The sequence below is a fragment of the Muntiacus reevesi genome, chromosome 9 (genome assembly GCF_963930625.1).
Source record: "Muntiacus reevesi chromosome 9, mMunRee1.1, whole genome shotgun sequence".
Taxonomy (NCBI): domain Eukaryota; kingdom Metazoa; phylum Chordata; class Mammalia; order Artiodactyla; family Cervidae; genus Muntiacus; species Muntiacus reevesi.
In genome coordinates, this window is record NC_089257.1 from 34,618,839 (window position 1) to 34,643,598 (window position 24,760).

Sequence of the window (24,760 nt, forward strand, 5' to 3'; positions counted from 1 at the left end):
AAGGCACTGGGGAGGTGGGCCTCAAAGACTCAAACCATCAGCAGATATGGGAAGGGGGCTCACAAGATCTGGCAAGCAAGGCCCTGAGGGTGACATCTCTGAAACATCAACTCAGCGTTCTCCCAGATGACTGACACTTCGTGTGTTCAGGGTGGGTGTTTGGGTAGGGGGAGGGCTTTGAGACATCTGAACATTATAGGAATTGAAGTGATTCACCAGGGGTCACATAGCTAAAAAGTGAGGCAGGCCAGCTGCCTCTAGCCCCAGCATTCTCCTGGGCCTGCTCCATCCATCTGCCCCTCACATGACCCCCAAGAGGGGTGGGACATCAAGCAAGGCCAAGACCCCCGTTTCAAACATTGCTCATTCTCAGCCTCACTTGCTTCGAGGCATCTTGCAGCTTGGAAATGAGCCAATGGGGAGTGGGGACAAGAGTATCACAATGGGCTAAGAGCCTTCGCCCCACCACCACACTGGCCTCAGCTGGCCCAGGGACTGGAGGGGATGGGGAGGAAGCAGAAGGGCCCCCAGGATGTCTGTAGTCACATTTTTCAACAGCCTGGAAGAATGTGCTTGGGACCAGCTAAATGCAGTTTAAAGGGAGAGATGTGATCTGTAAGTCCATACTTTAGAAGAAAATTCCCACAAGACACAGCCCCACGTGGTACCTGTTCACCGCAAAGTTCTCAAACCCAAAAATGTCCAGGAGACCGATGGACCGGCGAGAGTTCTTCACTTCCTGGGAAGGGGGCTTGTAAATGGCTGCGTTGATCTTGTCCACAATCCACACGAAGAGCCGCCCGTAGATGCCCTGAAGGGAGAGGCAGCTGCATAAGTCACAGCTTCCCAGGGAGACCGGCCGGACGGAGACCTTCTCTGGGCCTCGGAGGCCTCACTCCAGCCCCTTCCTGCTGCAGGAAACCCTCACGTCTTTATTCCAGCTGTTCCCTCTGCCTGGAGCACCCTCTCCTGCCTGAATGATGTCTGCTTGATTTTCAAAGCTCTATGGAGATATCAGTTCCACCAAGAAACCTCCCCTTCCCTCCCTTGGAAGTTTGGGTCCCCACCCCTCCAACCCTCTCTGTTTCCCAGGTCCCAGAGCCCAGGACAGGGTCTGGCACAGGGCAAGGGCTCAATGGATGACAAAATGGCAGGACTGGGGGCCTCCCCACCTGGCCCATTCCCTCTGTGGGGTCTTCCTTAGAAGGAGAGACCAGAGAGGGTATCCACAGGGCTGGGAATAGCGCAGCAGACTGAATGACCAGTGAATATGATTCAGCGTGAAGCAGGCCAGGGGTGGAAGGCCTCAGGTCACCAGAGCTGTTTGGGCCCTTGAAGAACACAAGTCCCAGCCCCTTGGGCTCAGGGGGAAGGCAGACTCTTGTCCAGGTCCCAGAGAGCCAGTGGCTGCCAGATCCAAGGGCAGAGCAGGGTCAAGGCTAACATCCCTCCCCTCTGGGCTCCTCGGCTCCTGCCCATCAACAACCCAGCCTCTCGTGGAGCAAGGAGAGCAGGCGGCCACTCCACCTTGACGAAGGCATCTCGCACATCCAGCGCCTGCTCCCTGCTGAGCGGAGTGGACACCGTCTCCCCGCGAGTGATGAGGGTGCGGCTGGTCAGGCAGTTCATCAGGTTTGGGGGGTTCACCTGGTGGGGCAACATCCAGGCGCTCACTCAGCCCCCCGCCAGCCTGCCCCTCCCTTGGCCACAGCCCAATCCTCCCCAATCATCAAAACTACCCAAATGCCTCTGTCCTCCACAGCCCCTTCCCACCCCCAGGATGTCACCTGTCCCTCCAGCACTGGCTTCTCTGGCTCAGACTCTGACTTTATTCATCCCAGTTTTCCAACTCAAGGCAGAGGCTAGTATATATTTATTAAAAGGCTGACTGACCCGCTCAGGGTCCCCAGACCCCCACCCTCTCCAGGGGTAGCCTGGAGGACTAGGGCTCTGCTCCAGCCCTGGGACCCCATGCCCAGCACAGATCCTGCACACAACGGGTTGGTTCTCAGTGTTGAACTCCCAGGATTCTCCCCAGCTCCCTGAGCCAGAAGTCAAAACCATCCCTCTGAGAGAAAGAACAGCAGACGGGGACAGCAGGCTCTCACTGACCTCCAGCAAGGACGCCGCTGTGGCCAGGGACGGCGAGAAGAGAACCTCGCAGGCATCCAGGTTTTCAAATGTGCGGTCTGTCAGCGGCATCAGGCACAGTGTCAGGCAAGGGAGGTTGGGGCAGGGGACAGCCTAAGGCGACAGGGTGGCTCTGCCCACTCTCAGGGGGGTTGCCCTGTCCACGGAGGGCACCACCACCATGATTAAATGCTTTTCTGGGCTAATAGCTGTCTGACGAATGTTGTCTCCATGAGCCATGGGCACCATGAGGGCAGGAAGCAGGAATGCCCAGCATCTGGCCCCCTGCCTGACATCCAAGTAAGCAGACCCTGGCAATCATGCCCCCCCCCACCTCCCATGACCCCCACTCCAGACTCCCAGAGTAATCAGGGACTCCTGACACAGGCCTAGTGAACCTGCCTTGCTCTGTGCCTGACACCATCTGCCCTTCCCCAAATGTGCCCTACTCTGTCAGGCCCCAGGACCTTTGCACAAGCTCTTGTTGCTGCTCAGCACACCCATGCTCCATGTCTCTGTCTTTCAAGACTCATCAGACTGTGAGCTCCTTAGATCTGGGATCATTCATTCATTCACTGAGCAAACTTTCCCAGGGCTCTCACTCGGCCCAGGAGCCACGCTGGATGCCAAAGCAAGAGCAGAGCGGACCTGGTACCTGCCACAGCCTGGCACCACCTCCCAGCCTGGCACACTGTCAGTGCCCCAGAAGTGCTGGACGAGTGAGCATGTTTCCTTCGCTAGCCTTCCCTCTTCACTAGAGATGGCTGCTGGGTCCCTCACCCTCATACTGCAGGTTGCCCAGGTGCAGGATGGCAGCTAGAAGCTTCGAGATCTCCCAGTTCTCTGTGTCAGTGAACATGAGCACCTTCATGGCCGAGCGGATGTTGGCATATTCCTGGCTGTCCTCGCGGCCCTCACAGGTTATGCAGTTACCCTGGTGGGAGGAAGTTGGAAAGCGGGGAGCAGGAGGGTGTCACAGAGACCATAGGTTACCCCCAAAGAGGCAGCGCCTGGGCTAGGCCAGCCTGGGTTTCTGGGCACTGATCTCACCTAGGACTCCCCCAGAAAATCTAGAAAGCTTCCGGCTGGGCCTCTCAAGAACACATTCCCGCATCAGGGGAGCCTGGATGCCCCTTCTTCCCAAGAGTGAGAGAAGCCAGGTCACTGATCCCAGACCTGCCACTGCCACCCTGCCCTGCAGACACAGCACCGAGGTCTTACCATGCCCCTCGCCCCCTGTGCACACGCACTCTCAGGGACCTAAACCCCTCACCAGGTGCAGCCTGGGGTGGAAGGTGGGGTGGTAACTGTAGACAGGCAGGGTGTCAAGGGCTCTGCCCCACTGTGTGTGCCTATGAGATGTGTGTGTGCGTGTGTCCAAGTGTGCCAGCCAGCTAAAGGAAGTGTCCAGGAAGGCCTGTCACACCTACAACACACACACACCTTCGTTGTCCCATATCCCTCATGTGCTATAGCCCATAATTGTGTCCGTGTGGCTGGCCAAGCTTGGGTCTAGACAACCAGGCACGGGCTCCTCCCAGGGCAAAGGAAGCCAGTGCCCCCCCAAGCCAGCCTGCTGTGTGCATGGCCCCCACTGGCACCGAGGGGCAGCAACGGCCTCAGGCCCACTTATCCTTGGTGGCCAGACCCCAGCAAGAGGCTGGCACCAGGGCCCTGCAGCCAGCTAGCACCCGAGGCTGAAGCCTGTGCTCACAGACCTGGGGGGGCCCTGGCAGGGGTCACAGTCTCCACGACCTCAAAGATTAAAGTATCACAGCACCCGTGTGCAGGCAGGGCCCAGTGTGTATACACGTGGGCACGTGCGTGCCTATGTGTCCCTGGGTCTGGGACACCTACACATTTAGGAATGTGTGTGTCTGTGGTGGGCTTCCCAGGTGGCGCTAGCGGTAAAGAACTGCTGCCAATGCAAGAGATGTAAGAGATGTGGGTTCAACCCCTGGGCCAGGAAGATCCCCTAGAGGTGGGCACGCCAACCCACTTCCGTATTCTTGCCTGGAGAATCGATGGACAGAGAAGCCTGGCAGGCTACAGTCCATGGGGTCACAACAAGTCAGACACAACTGAAGCGTTATCACTAGTGTCTGTGGTGGGAATTCATCTAGATGGGTGGGGGAGCAAGTGTGTGCCCACATGGGGAACATGCTTTATGGTAGGCTGGTGCCCATCAGAGGATGAAAGAAGGCCCATAGAAAAGTTCCCACCCACCAGGCCTGGAGCTGGGGAGGGGCTGGGAGAGGCGTCCCCCTCCCTGGGTGCCCACCTGGGCCTCACCATGGCCAAGTAGTTATAGTCCGTGGCCTGGCCCAGGCCCAGCTTCTTCTTCTGCTCCTCATTCATGCCCTCCAGCATGCAATAGAACACGTGGTAATTCCTTTCATCCGGAGCCTGAAAACGTGGGCACAAGGTGTTGGGGGATGGGAGGGCAGGACAGGGCCCTCAGGCAGCAGACAATTAAGCAGACTATAAACAGTTCACTGTTTTAACAAGTGTCTTTCATGAAAAAGTCCCCATGGGTAGGTTTCCTGATGGGATCCCAGGCCCTGAGGCAAGCAAGCAGGAACACAGGGACAAGCAAGGCCATGCAAAGTGCACCCCCCACTCCCCACCCCGAGTCAGGTGCTCCTGTGCAGGGGCTCGGGCCCACCTGGCGACAGACTCGTGACTTCTCCAGCAGGTACTGCTCGATCCTGGCGCCCTCGATGGCGCCCCGCTTGTTGAAGTGGATGTCTATGTACTTTCCAAAGCGGCTTGAGTTGTCGTTGCGGATGGTCTTAGCATTCCCAAATGCTGCAAGCGTAGGAGAGGGTCACGGGTCATGGTCAAGGTCAACTCCCTCCCCCCACCCCACAGCCAGCCAGCTCCTCCCTGAGTGCCCCAGTCCTACCTTCCAAGATGGGAGTGGCTTCCAGCACCTGCTGCTCAATCCACGAGTGCTGCCCACTGATGGCCGCCAGGAACTGCAGGATCAGCTTCGTGCTCTCTGTCTTCCCCGCCCCAGACTCCCCACTGCAGAGGAGACACAAGCAGAGGCGGGACCTGTTACAGCTGCTGCCCTACTCCAATCAGCTCCCCAACTGTAAAACGGGCTGAAACTAAGGACTTTTGGGGGCTTCCCTGGTGGTTCAGATGGTAAAGAATCTGCCTGCATTGCAGGAGACCCGGGTTCAACCCCTGGGTTAAAAAGATCCCCTGGAGCAAGGCATGGTGACCCACTCCAGTATTCTTGCCTGGAGAATTCCACAGACAGAGTAGCCTGGTGGGCTACAGTCCATGGAGTTGGAAAGAGTCAGACATGACTAAGTGACAAACACTTCACTTTCAAGGACTTTTCAAACCTGGGGAAGGTAAAAGGAGCTCGGTTAACTTTCCTTCCCCTGCATCCATACTGCCACACAGCATGGCATTAACTAGATGCTCTGTCAATGCTTTGTCCTTTTATCCTCTGCCCAAGAGAGAATGGGAGCCTGAGGTTGCAACTGACCATAACTTAACAGGAGCCAGCAGTAAGGTTGGCATCGAAAGCTAACATGAGCTCTGGTGACAATAGAGGTATAAGGCCTGGGAAAGCGGAGGTGATTCTCTATATTATGAGGCATTGGCAGGAGCATAGAGCAGGAGTTCCAGAGGCTAAGCCTGGAGCTCCAAGCTGGTGCTGGGTGCCCACCTGATGATGCAGCACTGGTCACGGCTGTTGCGCTTCATATTGAAGTAGCAATTGTCAGCAATGGCAAAGATGTGGGGGGGCATCTCCCCAATCTTCTTGTTGGTATACTGGCGGATGTGTTCTGGCGAGTAGATAGAGAGCAGCTGGTAGGGGTTCACAGCCACCAGGATGGAGCCTGTGTAGGTCTGTGGGCAACAAGGAACAGAGAGCTCATCCCTTCCTATGTGGGGGGCTCTGATTCTAGAAAGCTCTCAGGCTCTGCCCTACTCTGTCCCTCTGGAAGGCAGAGCACTGGCTTTGGTGTTGGAATCCTACCTCCCTATGAGCTGGGGAGGCAGTGCGGGCGGTTTGCAGGCAGCGGGCTTCAGGTTAGCATTGGGCCGGCTCAGAGTAGGTGCATAGAAACATTTGATGAAAGGAGGAAGAGGGGGGCCGGGGAGGGAAGGAGGCTCTCGAAGCCTCAATTTCCTTATCTTTATCTGTAAAATGGGCATAATATAACTGTCTATGAAGATTAAAGAAGATGGTAGAGTTTAAAATTCATACCAGATAATCCTCAAAGGCTGACTCCCAACCTTTGCCTCCAAACCCTGCACCTCAAACTATGGGAGTGAAATTCACAAACTGGACTTTTCCAGAGTGGAGGAGATGGGTAGGTGAGAAGGGAGTGGAATGAAGCCATCAAGAGCTAAAGGGGCTGGGTGGGTTCCCCGTCTCTGCAGCACTGCTCCTGCACTCTGGGGAACAGAGCACCCCCAGCCATCCTGGGTGGTGTGGGCACAGGGGCCAGACAGACCTCAGAGAGCCTTCCGGGGGGGGGGGTTCCCCTCCTCAAGCTCCTTGGTTAGTGCACCTGGGTGCAAAATTTCCTGCTGTGGACCCAGATCCTGCCACACAGGGGACAAGACCTGGTCCTCCTACCTCCAGGTCACAGTGAGGCCCTCGGGTTACTTCTCCTTCTCCGCCCCCCACCACTTCCCACTCCAACGGTAAAAGGTCATGCCCAGCCGATCACTGGTGATGGATCTATTGAAGTATGAGCACAGATGGGCTGAAGAAAGTTGTGAGTTTGCAGGGGAGGGACCAGCCCCATCCATCCCCTCCCACCCGGGGCCGCGGGCATCACACCAGAGCCACAGCCACACCCTGGCAGCCTCAGCCCCTAGGCGGCCATGCAGGGAAAGCGCTGCTGCCAGCACCGCATGCCAGGCCAGTGCCCACCCCAGGGCCAGCCGTGCCATGCAAGGCAGCCCTGGCCTGAGCGCCCAGACCCAGGCTTCCGTCCTACCAGGCACCGCCCTTCTGAGCCCCAGAGGACCCTCCTCTCCGCACCCTGGCTCTTCCTCTGAGTAGCCCAGGCCAGAAGCAGCTGAGCTTCACCAGCCTGACCGCCTGACCATGTGCCAGAGCCTGACCAGCAGGGATGGGGTGGGATGGGGAAGGAGGCTGGAGGGCAGCTGCCAGGCCAAGCACATGCGGAGGGCGGGAGCCTGCTCTGTGCTACTCACCCGCCCTCCACAGTTGGTCTGGGGTTGGAAAGTAGGGAAAAAAGAGAACTCATCAGTGGGAATGGGGTGATAAGGATCTTCTCCGGCAGCAACACCCAACACAGCCCAGGTGAGTCCATTGGGCTGACTCCCCAGAGCAGGACCTGTCAACCTCTAGCCCCAGGGGGCCTCGGCCACTGTCCCCCACAGCTCAGCCCTGCCAAGCAGTGGGAATCAGCTAGATTATGGTCCCCAGGTGAGAGAGACAGCCACAAGAAACATCCCTGTGAATTTAGGAAGATGGTAACGATAACGCTATATGCAAGACAGCAAAAGAGACACAGATGTACAGAACACTCTTTTGGACTCTGTGGGAGACGGTGAGGGTGGGATGATTTGGGAGAATGGCACTGAAATGTGTATATTATCATATATGAAACGAACTGCCAGTCCAGTTTTGACATATGAGACAGGGTGCTCGGGGCTGGTGCACTGGGATGACTCAGAGGGATGGGATGGGGAGGGGGGTTCAGGATGGGGAACACATGTACACCTGTGGCGGATTCATGTCAAAGTATGGCAAAACCACTACAATATTGTAAAGTAATGAGCCTCCAATTAAAATAAATAAATTTATATTTTTAAAAATCTAACTTAAAAAAAAAGAAAGAAACAGCCCTGTGGCAAATCAACTACTTCTCTGTCTGTTCATCTGTAAAACGGGTATGGTTAACACCCACCTCCCAAGGCTGCTGTAAAGACCAAAGGGCACAACCTTTGCCAAGTGCCTGGTGCAGAGCTGGCTGTCCACAAGCACCTTCCTTTCTTCTGAGTATTTCCTTAATGGCAGGCATGGCTCTCAACCACTTGGCCCTTGATTGCCATGTGGTCTGAGGCTAACTGTGCGCTGGCATTCAAGAACCCTTCCCTGAGGCACAAGGGAAGGCCGACAGCCACACCTGGGTGCCCAGGAGGGAGAGCCTGGGGCCAAGGGGAACTCATACCAGGCACGCGAGATGGAGAGGGTGCAGGGCGGGCAGAGGGCTCTCAGCGGGAATCAAGCACAGAGGCGTGAAAGGGCAGGACGTTTGGGAAGATTGCTAGGAAAAGGTCACCCTGACAGCTGGGGAGGATAAATAGCAGTTACAGAGGCTGGAGGCAGACGCACTATTTCAAACCCAATGAACCAGTCAACAGGGGAGTCAGAGCCAGACCGAGGTGGCCCTGAGGACAGGTCGGTGACCGAGCACAGGCAGGGTCAAGCGTTAGTTGCTCAGTCATGTCTGACTCTTTGCAACCCCATAGACAATAGCCCGCCAGGCTCCTCTGTCCACAGAATTCTCCAGGCAAGAATGCTGGAGTATGTTGCCATGCCCTTCTCCAGGGGATCTCCTGCATTTCAGGCAGAGTCTTTACCATCTGAGCCACCAGGAAGCCCATAAGGGGACACACCTGTCAGCAATACTGCGGCAGCCCTGCCTATGCTGATAGGAAGGATGGCCTGGGGCTGTGGCTCGTGGAAAAGCACACAACAGTGTGTGGAGCAACGCTATCACATGTGTAGGAAAAATATTTTAATTATATGTATAATTTAATATCACAGATATCATATATATATATAAAAAATCCTTCTCTTGAAGGATAGATAAGAAGTTAGTAGCATGGTTGTGTCCGTGGCAGAAGGAACACTTTCCAATCTGTAGCACCTGCACCCATTTCAAACTAAAATATGAAAAAGCCTCTTCCTTCAGAGAGAGGATGCACACCAGCAGAGGAACAAGGACACACCCCCTGCCAGGCGCAGGACTTGGCAGCTCCCAGGCCATTGCTCTCTGTATTGTCGGAAGATCCCTGTGAGGTGTAGTTATGATGCTCCTTCTCAGATGGGAGAACTGAGCCTCCAAGAAGGGGCAGGACTTGCCAAGGTCACACAGCAGATAAGTGGGGATTGGGATAATGGAAGGACCCTGGCACCAGAGCCCCAGCTCTCACCTCCCCACCTGGACTCCCCCAAATCTCAGGGATTCACCTGCAAGACTGTGGGGCTGGTGGCAGGGGAGGCAGAAGTGAGGGGCTTGGCCACTGCTGACAAGGAGACTCAAGCTTCTCTCTGCACCTCAGCACCTGTCCTCCGCCTTAGGCTCTGGGCACTGTTCTCTGAGCCCCTCTGGCCCTGTCTCTCCAAGGCTTTATGGTAAACAGAGGGTTAATGTCCACTCCCCAATACTGGCATTTTGTCAAGTCTCCAGTGATAAAGCCCACCCTGTGGGGCCGTGGGCTGGGGTAGGGAAGAGATAAGGACTATTCCTGAGTCAAGGACATAGCACACAGGTCCCTAGGGGGCCCCAAGTTCCAGGTGGAGATCAAGGAGCCTCTCTTAGGTCAGAGACACACCCCAGGAGATATGGTAGGAATCCACCTCCTCCTCTGGGAAACCCCTGGGCCTGCTATCCCTGGGGCCTTCTGCTTAGCAGGCCATGGAGACCAAGATACACATACTATACCAATGCCACAGAGCTACCCACCCCATTGTACCAAAGGGGTGACAGAGACCAGAAATGGGCAGGGATTCCTCAAAGGCCACCTGCCAAAACCTGGATCCAGGCCTCCCAGCTCCCAGACCAGAGCTCCAGTCCCTGCTCAGCATCAGCCCTGCCACCTGTTCCCTGAAAGACCCAGCAATGACCCCTGTCCTCTGGGACCACCCAATGAGAGGCTGCTGTTTGCTGTTTAGTCACTAAGTCATGCCTGACTCATTGCAACCCCATGGACTGTAGCCCACAGGTTCCTCTGTCCATGCGATTTCCCATGAAAAATACTGGAGAGGGTTGCCATTTCCTTCTCCAGGGGATCTTTCCAACCCAGGAATCAAACTCATATCTCCTGCATTGGCAGGTGGGTTCTTTACCACTGAGCTACCAGGGTAGCTCACGTAAGGGGTACTTTGATGATTAAATCAGTTAATTCATGTAAAATACTTACAACAGTGCCTAGCAGAAGTTGAAGACTCAATAAACGTTATCCATGGTAGTATTCTTTTAGAGATTAAAAATGCTGCCCTATCTGTGTGCTAAGGTGCTTCAGTCATGTCTGACTCTTTGCAACCTTGTAGACTGTAGTCTGCCAAGCTCCCCTGTCCATGCGATTTTCTAGACCAGAACACTGGAGTGGGTTGCCATCTCCTCCTCCAGTGGATCTTCCCAACCCAGATATCAAACCCACATCTCTTAGGTCTCCTGCATTGGCAGGCGGGTTCTTTATCACTAGTACCACCTGGGCACTAAAATTACACTAAAACAAAAAGATTCATTTCTGCCATATTACTCAGATATATATAGTAGAGATTAAGAGAAAACTGCTCTAAACCTCACTCATCATATAGTATCAATACTATAAGCAACCAACATCTCAATCTCACAAAAAAGTTTACTAACCCAATGCTAAGTACTTGTCTGACTCAACAGAAGCACACTGTGACTTTTGGTATATTTGATATATTATGAGTATTTGATATAGTGATCAAATGCAGAATCATGGACAAGCACATAACCCCTTCTTCAGAAGTTACTGATACTTGGTGGAATCAATGCTACCATAGTCTGAACTCACAACACTACTGTAAATTACTCTGTAATTTATCTTACACTTGAAATTAACAAATACTAACCACTCCCACTGCATCTTGGTCAAAGGGATTCCAGTCCACATTCTCAGGATATTGTGACCTTAGACTTGAATGTTTGTCTCAGTGCTGTCTGCTCAAAATTTTCTCCTTCAGTTGAGAGGTTACTAGGGGTCCTCCGAGGGCTCTGCCCCACTTAGGGTGCCTGGGGTTAACTTACAGCCCTGGGGTGCTGTCCCTCAGGCTCCTGGGGGCAGACCAGCTGGAGTAGGCAAGTCCTGGGCAGTCAGGGACAGAGCCTCCTCCAGGCCCAAAGCTATGAGTGGCTGTGGTAATCTGAGGAAATCCCAGGTGCGTAGGGCTGTACCCAGTGTAACCTAAGCCATGAAGTGATCAGGGTTGCCATGGTTAGGGACAGGTACGGTTTCTGGGTGGGACAATAACCCAGCTGCTTCTTCAAAGCCCTGGTCTAATCCTACTTCATTCACTCAGTCACAGAAGCATAGAGTCAGCAAGCCAAGGAAACCTTGAGCCCTGCAGCTCTGGAGCGCAGGACCCTGCACCAACAGACACCCCGAATCTTAGGTCCACAGACTACACAAGCTGGGGACCTTCCAGGTGCTGTGGCTGGATTTCTGACTGTGAGTCTCTGAATGGGAAAGAGAGCTTAGACACCTCATCCGGGCTCCATCCCCATGCCCTCCCCACCCCCACTTCCTGTCCCTCACCTAAAATCAGTCAGAAAGGTTACTAGCAAAATTTCTAATGAGGCAAATGGCACAGACCTCAGGGTTTTCTGGAGAATCCATAAATCTCTGGAATTCTTTTATTTGATCCCACAGTCAACCTAGGTAAGGCCATAATGTCCAGGCTGATTTCTTTCCTGACTGCCCCCTGATCACACACAGAAGAATATTAGTCAGTCATGTCCAACTCTCTGTGACCGCATGAACTGTAGCCCACCAGGTTCCTCTGTCCACGGAATTCTCCATGCAAGAACACTGGAGTGGGTTGCCATTCCCTTCTCCAGGGGATCTTCCCGACCCAGGGATTCAAACTGGGTCTCCTGCATTGCAGGCATATTCCTTACCATCTGAGCCACCAGGGAAGCCAGCTAATTGGTCTACTCTGAAAACTTAACAAACCAGATTCACTGATCTGGGACTTCCCTGAACTTTTGGGCAGTCCAGTGGTTAAGGCTCTCCCAATGCAGGGAGTGCAGGTTCGACCCCCAGTGGGGGAATTAATATCTCACAATGCTGCATGGCACATCCAAAAAATAAAAATAAGATTTACTTATGCCAGACTGTGTAAAGTTTTTTCCTCTCTTCTCCCTTTTGGATCCTGTTTTTGCCTTTGTTCTTTGAATCAGTCTACCAACCAACTCCCTCACATATGAGAAACCAGTTTGCAGGCAAAATCACTAAACTGTGTGCAAAATAACCAACTTCATGCCTCAGAGTTATTCTTAGACATGATCTGCGGGGTCCCTGGTGGAGACAACCCCCACTCCGCTCCTTCCTGTGAAATTCTCCCCAACAGGAGACTGCGTCACAGGACATGAGCTCTGCAGCAGCCTCCCTGGGAAGGCAGGTGGGCAGGCTCCCGCCCATCTCCAGACCCAAGTATCAGACTCTACCCCGGCCTGGGTGAGCAGTCACAGAGAGCTCAGGCCCTCCTGTGTCCACCTGCTATCCAAGGAGAGGAGGGGCAGGGAACTGCCAAGAGCTGGGGTGCTGACACCGGTGGTCACGTGGGGTTTCTCTGGCCTGGGCTCAAGTCCTAACCCCACCCCACTGTCTGGGTGATGCTGCTCATATCTGGAGGTATCATCATGTCCTGCCCTCTGGATGAGGGAAGGAGTAAAAGGGGCTTTGTCAGTACTAAGGGGCTCCTGAGAAAGCTGCTGTCTCTGCCTACACAATCAACACATGTCCAGGGCCAGAGTACAGCTTGAGAGCCCAAGGCTGCAGAAGGACCTAGAGTGGGGAGGCTGGCAGAGGTCCTCCCCAAGAGCTGAGATGCCACACTGCCGGGGCTTTGGGGGGCCCTGAGAGCTCCTTGTTGTGCTTCCTCAGGCTCCCTCAGACTCTCCCGGCCCTGGCTCCTACTCACGGTCCTGACAACTCACTCGCCTGGCATGGTCCTGCCTCAGGCCTTCTGATCATGCAATGCCCCTTCCTGAATGCCATCTCTCCTGGCATTCAGAAAGGCAACTGGGAGTGAGGCCTCCCTTTCACAGACCCTGTGTGACCAGCTCTGCACTTCTCCCAGGCACTTATCACCCCACCTCTCCTGAGCATGACTGGCCTGGGGACCTGCCTCAGGGGATTCCCGCCAGCGCTTTCTTTGTTGTACACCCATGGCTTCCTTTGCCCCTGAGCTGCTCAGGCCAGGGACATGCAGTGACCCCAGCACACAGCTCTACAACTCAGCCTTGTGAAACCTCAGTTTCCCTCTCTGTAAAATGGGACTATGGGGCTAGATCAGCCATTCTCAGAGAAGGCTGAGATCCCTGAGGATCCCCAGGATCCTCTCAGGAAGTCCATAAGCCTTGTCTTTTCCATCAGCATATCTGTGAGGCCAGATTTTCTTCATACATTTCAGCCAAAGCAATATCACATCAGTATGGATGTGTGGCAGAGAATCATGTTGTCTTCTATTGAGTTGGCCAAAAAATTCACTTGGGTTATATGTAAGATGTTACAGAAGCAAACAAACTTTTTGGCCCACCATAATATTAAGTCAGATACTAAAGATATTTGAATTTTAAAAACTGTAAAACAGTGCCACTCTTTTCATTAATCTTTTTATACTGACAAATTTATTTTCTTAAAAATATGCTATGTTATTCTGTAATGGATTTTTGTGGTTATTTTTAAATGAATTAATAATTTTAAATGTCCTGGTTATAATTTGTAATATGGTAAATATCAATAGATACAACATACATAAACAAAAACTCTTTGAGGCCCTCAATAAAATTTAACAGCATAAGGTGTTCCTGAGGCCAAAAAGTGTGAGGATCTTTAGACTAATGATCTCAATGGGACCATCTTGTCCTGATGGTCTCTGAGGTCACGTCTTGGAATCAGCTCAGTCCTAGCTGAGTGAGATGCTCTTTATTTGTCCTCATGAATTTCAAGGTGAGGAGGTGTGGCGTGTGTGTATGACGGGTTCTAGTTTCAAGGTTTTGGGGGATCCAGGAGCATGTTCCACCCTTCATCCCCTTCCTGAGGATACAGACTTCCAACCCATCCTCCTCTTGACCTTGAAAGACCCATGGCAGGTCCTGATCTCACAGCAAACCCAGGGAAAGCCGCAGATCCCCCATCCCTGGGCAAAGCACTGAGCCTGTTGCCCTCCCCTGACTGGTCTGGTCTCCCAGCAGTTTCAGCAGCCTCCCTACAGAGGCACAGGAACCTGTGGGAAAAACTATCTGTTCCGCAATCACAAACCACACAAGAAAGAGTCAGTCGATCAGTCGTGTCGGATTCTTTGTGACCCCATGGACTGCAGCCCGCCAGGCTCTTCTGTCCATGGGATTCCCCAGGCGACAATACTGGAGGGGGTTGCCATTCAAACCAAAAGTGAGGATAAGCCACAGACAGAGCGGCTGTGGGCAAGGGCTGAGTCCCTACAGCAGGCCAGCTGCAGAGGTGGGGCGGGGCGGGGCGGGGCGGGGCGGGGCGGGGCGGGGTGGGGCAGGGCTACAAAACCGGAGGTGGGCGGGGCGGCTGGCAGGTCCCGGGCAAGACTCACGTAGATAAGATGGTCTCGGTATCTAATGAGCAGGTTGCGCAGGATGCCGGCTTCATTGAGGTCCCCCAAGCGGATCATGTCCTCCACGCCGTGGACCGACGTGGGGTGCATGGGCTTGATGTGCGTGGCGTTCTGCGGGGAGATCCAGTGTTCCTGCGGAGACGCATAGTGGCTAACGTCAGCTTGTCCTCCTGAGACACAGGCTACACTCTGCCAGGGAAGGAAATCCCAGATATCTGCGACCCCACAAGGGCCTCGTCCTCTCCTACGGCCAAACACTATCTGTTCTAACAGGTTGACTCCCACGAGTAAAAGTGATACCGCCCACCCTTACCCTCCATGGAGCCTCTTCCTCCTCTTAGGGAATTCTCTTTGCAGACCTCACATAAAAGGGATTAGTCTCTCCAGTCAGTTTATGGGATGGAGTGAAAAGTGTAATAATTGGAGTTAGACTTGACTTCAAATCCAAACTCCAGTAAACTGTCGTACAAAAAGTTACTAAGATGGTGCAATACTGTTGCACTATCTGCCTGCCGCCACGGGGTGGCAGATGGTTGCACATCTGGGCAATAGCCTTGGCTTGTGCATAGAGCTTGCAAAGCCCTGGTGTCCTCTGACCGCTGGAATCCTCCCCTCCCCTCGGAGGTCTCCAGCACCCTCTACTTACATTCCTCACCTCTCAGAGAAGTGGGAATCGCTCCTGTGCTCTGTGGTATGGCTATAACCTGAGTCAATTCTCCAAAGACCTTTGGGTCCCTCTCTCTATTCCCAAATGCTAGAACCATAGGAACCTGAAGACCAGGCAGGAATCGGGGTTCCCACGGCTGGGTCAGGGCCTCCTCTCAGCCCCCACACACCCCGGGTCTCCCACTGAAAGGCAGCGGTCACATTGTGTGAACACGGTTCTGGCCCTGAGCCCTCAATTTTCCCCAAGGCTGGGCGGTTAGGTTCCATGTTTGCCATAGCCTGGTTCACAGTGCTTCAGACAGGGACCAGGCACAAAGTCGGGGCAGAGAATCCCTGATGAACAGATGGCTGACTTCTGACTACTAGGAACCAAGTCTGAATTAAAAGCCAAGTCCTAGTCATGGAGAGACCCCACAAGTCCCCTATTCCTGCTTCCTTACTCCACATGAGAAAACAGGATCAGAAGACCAAGGCCCTCGGAGAGCTCAGGGACAGGCTAGCCATTGCCAGTGACTCCAGTTTCCCTGGCATTGCAAGGCACTTCCTGGGCCAGGGGCATTGCATTCCAGGTCAGGCCCTCACACAGCCCTGACGTGAATGGGCTGGATGGTGAGATCAGAGAACCCTCCTAGACTTTCCAATCCCAGATGGAACATTCCTCTCTTCCACCCCATTTCTTGATAAAAGTTGATACAGTTGGAAAATTCCCTTTCCCTATTTGGTCCTAGGCCCTAGCCTGGGTCAGAGGGGACAGGATGCCAGGCAGGCTGTCTGCCTTCCCCACTCGACCCCAGCCTGTTTCCATAATTCCTCTGCAGGACACTTCAGCCCAGAGTTAAGAGGTAGCTCAGCCTCCGCAAGACCCATAGCCCTGTGCATGTCAGTTTGCTTCCCTGAACCTCTACGACCTCATCTATGAAATGGGGATGAGAATAACAATCCCCTTTTCTTAGGGATGTTGGGAGGGTTAATAGATATGATAATGGTCAACTTTTGTTTCACTCCTGCCAGGTCTAAAAAGCCCTGGTACCTGGTAACTGATCAACCAGTCCCGAGTATTATTACTCTTAACGCCTTCTAGTTTTTGTTGCAAAAGAGATGTATATTCTCATTTGTTCCTCTTAACATTGCATCTTATGTTAATGCAATGTTAATGTTAATGCAATGTTAATGTTAATATGGAATTACTGGCCCTGTTTTACAGTGAGGCGGTACATCGGAGAGGTAAAGTGCTCTGCTCAGTTAAATGGCAGAGCTGAGCCTCTCCCCACTCCTTTCCTGCATGGAGAGTCACCCAGCTGAGGTCAATGTCCACAGACAGCTACGACACAGACCAAAGTGTAACCAGGGCAGAAACTGAGGCCTGGCCCTGAAGGCAAACCAGTGAGAGACAGAGAGGGCCTAGGGATACATCTGGGAAAGAGCTGCCCCGGCAATGAATTCAGAGAGACAAGGACCATGTGCTCTGCAAAGAAGGGGAAGGAGGGGTATGTCCGACAATGAGAACAGCTTGGACAAAAGCAGAGCATTAGGACTTCAGTGAAGATGGGAACCATGGCCTCTCATTCATTCAGCACATCTTCATAGAGAAACTTCTCTAAGGAGAGCTTTGTTGTGCTCCAGGGAGCCAGATGTGACTCACCTGGCCTCAGGTTGGGGGAGTCTGTGGCAGAGAGGTCAAAGATGATAGCTTGGAGGAGGAGTAGGGGGAGGGAATGAGAGTGGGAAAAGCTGGTGAAAGAAGAGGCCAGAAGCCCCCCGGGGCCCAGCGCCACCAAAGCAAACTCAGGCCCCATCCTGTTCCCAGCCAGTCGGCCACATTCCTCCCTGCTCTGCAGCCCCCATCTCAGGGCCTCCGTGGGGGCGAGTGGGAGTGGATCTCTGGGATCTGGTAACATAGTTACGGGACACCATCTGACATGCAACATGACCCAGGTGAAACTCAAGCCTGCAGGCAGAGTCCCTGGGCCCCACCCCGGGGGTTCCAGGCTGGTTCCTGGACCTGTCTGTGCTGCCAGCCAAACCCAGGTGCCTCTTCGGTGCCTGCAACCTCACAGGAGCTTCCTGGAGGGCCCTGGAACTGGAGCCTCTGGGATGACACTGCAGGCACTCTGCTTCTAAAGCCCAGGGGACAAAAGTGTGGTTAACAGAACCTGAGCTCCAAAGTTGCCACTGAGATGTTGGGAGAGGAAACACACACACAAAGGCCAGAGGCCCTGGATCCCGTCCCCTCATGGCAGCACCCCTCACTAGCTGTGTAAGTGGGCGTGGGGTCCCTCTCTGGACTCCAGTTTCCCCTTGAGGTCACAGAGGCTGTCCTCTCTGCCTTTCACACACACTGTGAGGACTTAAAGACAGAACCTGGGTCAAAAGGCTTTGCAAACCCCAAGGCTGGTGTCTCTGGAGGCTGCAAAGATAATAGTGATGCCCCCACCTTCTCCATGACCCTTACTGGGCCTCCAGGGTCCTGAGCCCGCCCCAACTTGCAACAGAGCCTTCTTTCTCCAAGTCACAGCACCCTTTCATGTCCATCAGACTCAGAGGCTAAGACAGGACAGTCTCTATGTCCCTAGCGCCACTCACAGCATTGGGTACAACCCAAATTATGGTAAACTGAATTTCCCCAGTCTCTCACGTCTCTGCCAAACCACAACCTTGTACTCCACACCACATTTACACATACCCCCACCACATACGCGTGTGCCATGCCCACGAACACATGTCCAGGCTTCCCCTCATCTGGGCCACCCACCCACTTCTCTAAGGCAGGACCCTGACTTTAGAACTTTCCTTCCATCTCCAAGGCCCCACTCTCACTGCCTCTGAAATTTATACTTCTGTGTCCCTTTCCTTCAGGGTCACATGAGATAAAGGGTTCAACTGTTAGACTGATTTCCAGGCAGCACTGGGGTGGACAGTGGATTCATCTGATGCTGTAACCCCGCAGAACCAGACTGGCTGTTTTCAGAGCACCTCTCTCTTTTCTGAGTCATTCAAGTGTGATCTCACGTATGAGTCAATACCCCTGTGAGATAGTTGTTAGAGACAGTTATCTCCATTTTACAGAAGGGGAAACTGAGGTTCAGAAGGGAAAGAGATTTGGCCAAGGTTGCACAGCTTGGGCATCAAGTGGGCAGGATGGGATTTGAATCCAGTCTCTCTGACCCCAAAGCATCCCTGAACCTGAGGAGCTCCCAGCCTAGTACCACCTCCCTGCCCCCACCATATACACTTGCACATCCACACAGACGCAGATCTCTAATACCAGGCAGAATGGACTGAAGTACTCATGGAAATTAGAACAAATATCCTAGGGCAGAAAGGGAGGTCCCCTCTCACGGGGGCTGTCGGGAAAGCTCCATGGAGGAAGGGAGTTCTGAGAGGCAAAAGTGGGGCCCAGGAGCTGTCTCCATCCCCCTGAGGCCTGCATCCCCTGCTAGGTCCCTGCATCAGGTCACTGTCAGCCTGTGTCTGTCAAGGCACGGGGGTGGGATGGTAACAGGCTACTCACATTGCCTTCATCGTCCACCACCTGGATCTGCCCAGAATCACAGAGTTTCACCACTGCGCCGATGGGCACATCAAACTCCTGCCCAGATCTCAGGTCCATCCAGACGTAGTCGCCCTGTGGGTGAGAGCGTCCTAGGTGAGCAGAGAGGGCCATCAGGAACGCCTTCCAAAGAGTGCTGTGCCCACCCCCACCACCAGCGGCTCTTGAGCCAACCACAGGAGAGAGAAGAGAGCCAGCACTTGTGGAAGCCCTGGTGCCTGGTCCTCGGCTGGGCTCTTACACAGTGTCGTGACTGTCCCCAGTTTACAGATGAATAAGCAGAGCCTCAGAGAGGGGAACAGCTGAGACCACACAGCTGGGCAGCTTCAAACCCAGGCCTGGCTGAAGCCCAGCTCTCCCCAAGGCTCTACATCACAGGCAGGTACAGTAGACTCATTGAGGTTTAGGCAGAAACACAGAAGCACCCAAACCACTTCCCCTCCGTCCTAAAGGAGGCGTTCCCCCGGACATTCAAACAGCCTCCATCACCTCCAAGGTCAACACTCACAGTCACAGCTATGACTTCCCTGCCATGACACTGCTGGGCCCCGTGACACACGCGGACATCGCTATCAGCCACACTGTCCCCTGGCTTGTGGGGACAGCCCGACCTGGGGCGGGCAGAGCATCACATCTGTGTCCCTTGAGGCATCCGGCACAGGGCCTGGCTCTCACTACACGCTCAGTGAGCATGCACGGAAGCCACATCTACAGCCCAGAGTCAGAGAAAGGACTTAGAAGAACCACCTTTCAGCACTGGTGTCAAACACGTGTGTACTGAGCATTTACTGGGTACAAGGCACCGATGGATCTAAATGCTGGGGATCAAGCAGTGAGCGTGGAGTCCACACTCTAGTTGGGAGGAGCCAGAAAACAAACTGAGGAAGAACGTTCGGGTTGGAAGGAGGCAGAAAACAAAAAACTGAGCAAGTCACAGTCACTTGGGATGGCTGTAGTGTGGTGATGACAGTGAGCACCCCAGTGCTGGAGAATGACCAAGCCAGCCAAGCGGAGATTCAGTAGCTGGGGAAGCCACTCTGGAGGAAACCTCTGAACAGAGACCTGAAGGGTAAGAAGCAGACAGGCGAGGAAAGAGCAAGGGTAGAAATCTGGGCAGAGGAAATGACAAGGGCAAAGGCCCTCAGGCAGGAAGGAAGGACTGATAGGAGAGAGGTGGGGAAGAACCAGGACTCATAGACTCTTATTCACCTGGATGTAAAAGCTTGGATTTTATTCTAATCTTAAGAAGAGTGTTCTTTTTGGGTGATTCCCAAATTCCCTAGAGGGTTAAAGAACCTGGACATTCTAATAAAAATATCAAGCGGCAGTTAGAACCGTAACAGCTGCTAAAATTGATTCACAATGAAATGAGCCCATGGGAATGGCCCAGTGGAAATAGCTCTGGGCTATGAGACTGGGTTTGGGGACCTGCTTGGGACCTCAGACAAGACCCTCACTGCTTTGAACCTCAGTTTCCACATGCCTCAGTGAGGGGTGAGCTCGTTGAGTACCAAAGCCAACCTGTCACTGTTTCGGCTTCCTGTTCCCATCAGAACCAACTACTTTTCAGCCCCAGTTGACACTATGAACTTCCCTTCATGGGAGGTCAGCACGTGTTAGAAACAGGCTAGCTGCAAACCCAAGCTTTCTCCCAAAAAAACTAAGAAAGTTTGGAAAGCCTCTGGGAGGAGAGGAGAACTCATGTGTTTGCTGAGTATCTACTGCTGCCCAGGCCTTATGGTTGTTCCCCATAAACTGCCCTATTTAGTGCTGCTGACTGCTTCAATCCCAAGTCCAAGCTGTGCTTCCTGCCACACTCCTCGCCCTAAGCGCTGACCCAGGACCGCCGGACACACCCCTGCTCAGGCTGTTCTGTTCCACCTCCCCCCCTCCCCACCCCATCTTTCCACTGAGTGGACATTTATCTAAGAGCAAACAGCAACTCTTCCCAACCCCTCCTCACTGCCCCATCTCCTTCCTTCTCCTTCCCACCCACTGAAGAGTTAGTTCAGTCATTCAGAGCACATTTGTGGAGAGCCTGCTGCGGGCCAGTTTCATTCCAGACTCTGGGGACAGAGCAGTGAAGGGGAAGCAGAGGGTCTAGTAAGGGGAGCCCCAGGTTGATGCTAGATGAGGGGGCACTTGAAGAATGTGGGCAGCGGGCACATAGGGCCCCGTGAGCCATGGACAGAAGTTGGACTTTAAGTAGGACAAGAAGCTATTGGAAGGTTTTAAAGCAGGAGAGGATAGCACGATGACATTTTAAAAAACTTCATCCTGAGAAGAGAACCCAGGAGTTCCTCCAGACTCCAGGGCCCCTGGGCTTGCCCCTTACCGCCAGCACCAGGCTGGGTCATCATTGTGTGTGCCCACTCTGCTAGCCTGCAGCCCCATGAGGGTGGGGCTGATCTGAGTCTTCCATCTGTGTTTCCCCAGAACCAAACATAGAGAAACTCTTTCTCTCAATGAGAGAGAGAATCAGAATGTGAGAGTGTGTGTGTGTGAGCATGGGTGTGAGTGTGTAGGAGGGAACATGTGACGGAGTTCATGTGTGTGAGAGAGAAAAAGAGAGACTACCTAATTCCCAGAGGCTGGCAGTGGTGGGAAGTGGCAGCAGGACATTGCTCTCTGCACACCTAATACCCCTGCAGCAGGCCAGGTAGTGACTGACACGCTTCCCTGGAATTTACCATCTCATTGAACCTCATGACAATGCTTCGACAGAGGATTCCACCTCTACTTTATCTCCTCAAAGAGGTCAAGACCCATGCCCAAGGTCACACAGGTGTTTTGTGGTAAAACCAGGAATGAAGCCCAAGACTGGCAAACTCCAAATCCAGTCCTATCTCCCAACCACCCCACCCTAGGTCCCCGCCCTGAGCCCAGTTCTGCAAGCAGAATAGGAAGCACGAATAGGGTTCCTGCCTCGAGACGCTTAGTGGACCCAAAATGCAAACTGGAAGCTCTAGCTGGGGGCACCAAAGCAAACAGAAGTGACTTTAGAAGCCTCCTAGCCAAGGACTGTCACCAGGAGGGCAATGACTTGATTTTCTCTTCTCTTGATCTGAACTTGAGGAAAGAAGCAAAAACGGCAGCTAAGAGGCTTCCAAGAGGACTCAGGGGCCTGAGAACCTCTGAGAAGACAGTTCCCACTGTCCCATGGAAAGTACTTGGGGCATGAGAATGCAGCTGGATTGCAAGGGTCCCCATTTTACAAATGAGGAAACTGAGGCCCAGAGAAAGTAATTTGGCCACTCATCAAATCAGTTACTCATGAGACTGCAAACAACTGCAGGGCAGAGTCAGATCCCAAAACAAGGTGGGTCAGAAAATGCTGATGGGTGAAGGAAGGAGGAAAGGAGGGAAGACGTAAAAGAACACGACACTTTTTTGAGGGGCAGGAGGACAGAAAAGGAGCATTGGGCTCAGGTCTAACCCCACTGGCTTCTCCCCACAGCCAGACTCCAGGCAGCCCGTGACTGCATCTGGCCCCATTCCTACAACCCTACCACCACACTGTCAGGAGAACCCCATTAGGGAGCTTTCCTGGAATCGAAAGTTCCATTTGTGAGACTCCTGCCCCTGTGTGGCTGTGTAAACTGGAGAAAGTAACAGCTTCTCCACGGTGGGATGAGCAGCTCCCAGCCCCCACACAGTGGCTTCCTTGATGGATTTGCCTAAATGTGCTCAAGGATACTTCACAACCTTAGCCCACATCTACCACAAAAACATGGTAAAGAGTTCTGGATTCAGGTCCCAGTTCTGCCACCAGTGCTGCGTGACTTTGTCTAAGTCTTTCCGTCTCTCTGGGCCTTAGTGTTCCCCAACTTTAAAATGAAAGAAGTCAGTGCTTGGGAAGATAAGAGACTCGTGCAAAGAGGAGTTGTCCTTGATGTCCACTTGCCTTCCCCCTAGGTGTGAACCCAGGATCAGAGCAATGTTGACTCCCCCACAAGGCCTTAGTCTTATGTGCGCCTTTCCTCCCCTGGGGAAGGGTCTGAGGTTCAGTCCCTGTTTGTGGAATGAAAACGAGTCTGTTTTAGGACATGTCCCCCCCTCTCCCCTACTTAGGGGCTTCCCTGGTGGCTCAGCAGGTAAAGAATTCCCTGGTGCAATGCAGGAGACTGAGGAGAAGAGGGTTCGATCCCTGGATGGGGAAGATCCCCTGGAGAAGGGAATGGCAACCCACTTCAGTATTCTTGCCTGAAGAATCCCATGGACAGAGGAGCCTGGCCGGCTACAGGGTCGCACAGGCTCTGACATGACTGAAGAGACCGAGCAAGCAGGCATCCCCTCCTTTATCCTCATAGTCACTCTGGGACACTGGTGGTCTTAGCCCTGTTTTCACAGGCGGGAAAGATGGTCCCACTGACTTGCCAGCCGGGTGGGTAAGTAAGGAAGTGTTCGGCTGCTAACCTTCAGGGAAGGAGGGGCCTTGCAGGCCACACTTTCCTTCTACCAGCCGGTCAGCCAGCCCACAAACGTCCACCGAGCCCCCTCAGGGCACCTGGAGGCGCTCCCTGCTCTGGACCAGGGCAAAGGCAGGGAATCCCCTTCTGGGCACCTCCCGTTTCCCAGCTGCAGAAGCTCGCGGCTCGGAGGGGAAGCGAGCGGGCCAAGTGCACTTTGGGCACGGAGGATCGGAGTCTGTGTGCACCCTGGGGATTTGCGACCCTGCGGCCCGCCCGGCTTCTAAAAGGCGCGTCCTCCCCCCTCCGGCCCGGGGCTCACCGGCAGGACCGCGTATGTCTTCAGCGCCTGGTTCAGGCTGCGCACCAGCGCCCACTTGCCCTTGCCCGGCTGCTTGGCGCGCGCCTCGGCAGAGTCGCCGGGGTCTGCGGCGTCCGCGGGGTCGGCGGGGTGGGCGGGGGGCTCCATGGCGCCGAGGGCCTGGTGGCGGCCGGCTACAGCGGCAGCACGTCTCGGGCTCCCTAATTCACCTAATCCCGTGCGCACCGCCCGCCGGGGAACCCTAAACCCAGCCATCTGCCGCGGGCCCATGGCAACGGCGGCTTAGGTGACGCCTGCGGGCGGGAACCGGGAGGGGGCGCCCGGGCCGCTTTGCCCCCTCCCACCCTGGCTGGACCCCGACCACCTGACGTCCCGGGGATTCCGGCGGCCTCGCTGGGACCGCAGCCTCTGGCGCCCAGGAACCGGGCTGCGGAACTCGGCATAAAAGAGGGCCCTGGAACCTCACCTTGACCGTAGTTTTGAAGAAAATCAGTGTATTTTCTACAGAAAGAGACGTGGGGCTGTTCTGGAGTAGAACGCAATACACTTAGTGAATTTTTTAAGACTAACGGCGAGGGACATCAAAGATCTTTCTGGTCCCATGACTGCCTCTGGGGAGTGAGGGTGGAAACAAGTGTTGAGGTTGGAGGGGGCTCTGTGGGGAAAGCCTGGAAGAGTCTGTCTCTGGTCCTTCTGCACCCTCCCGGGCTACCCAACGGGTGATCTCCAGCTCAAAGAGGAGGCACCGAGGCCTCCAGGAGGGCAGCCCCTGGTCCCCAGGGCAGCCAGCCACCTCCAAGGGCTCAGACTCACCCGGCAGTGGGCATCAAGTCGGGCTCCCGTGTCCCGGCCACCACACAGGCTCCGCTCCATGCTGGACTGCAAGTCACAGCGGCCACCGTCCACCCAGAAGGCGTGGGATGCCCAGGCCCGGCGACTCTCCTCCTACACCTGCCTTCTCCGCTCTCCCTGCCTAGCTTTATCTTCCCCCTCTTTTCTCCTACGCACTCTTCAAGGTCTCAATTTTGGCCCTCAGCATTGTCTGGAACTCTGGAAGGCCCAACCTTCTGCTCTAGACAAGCAAACCAAGGCGGGGAGCAGGGGAA

The 24,760-nt window shown here is 54.1% G+C and overlaps 1 protein-coding gene across 4 annotated transcripts in view; it reads right to left on the reverse strand.

Moving 5' to 3' along the window:
* Positions 1-24,760, reverse strand: part of MYO7A (myosin VIIA) — a 106,132-nt gene that overhangs the window by 71,086 nt on the left and 10,286 nt on the right. For 2 of the 4 annotated variants that reach the window (XM_065944159.1, XM_065944158.1), the window contains exons 3-12: positions 18,885-18,998; positions 14,687-14,839; positions 5,816-6,000; positions 5,036-5,157; positions 4,796-4,938; positions 4,423-4,536; positions 2,911-3,064; positions 2,113-2,189; positions 1,528-1,647; positions 669-811 (exon numbers count right to left, since the gene is read on the reverse strand). In XM_065944159.1, coding sequence (XP_065800231.1) covers positions 669-811; positions 1,528-1,647; positions 2,113-2,189; positions 2,911-3,064; positions 4,423-4,536; positions 4,796-4,938; positions 5,036-5,157; positions 5,816-6,000; positions 14,687-14,839; positions 18,885-18,998 — 1,325 coding nt within the window. Of the gene's footprint in view, positions 1-668; positions 812-1,527; positions 1,648-2,112; positions 2,190-2,910; positions 3,065-4,411; positions 4,537-4,795; positions 4,939-5,035; positions 5,158-5,815; positions 6,001-7,323; positions 7,342-14,686; positions 14,840-18,884; positions 18,999-24,760 lie in introns of those variants that run through there. The other 2 variants (XM_065944157.1, XM_065944160.1) reach the window with 2 other exon arrangements.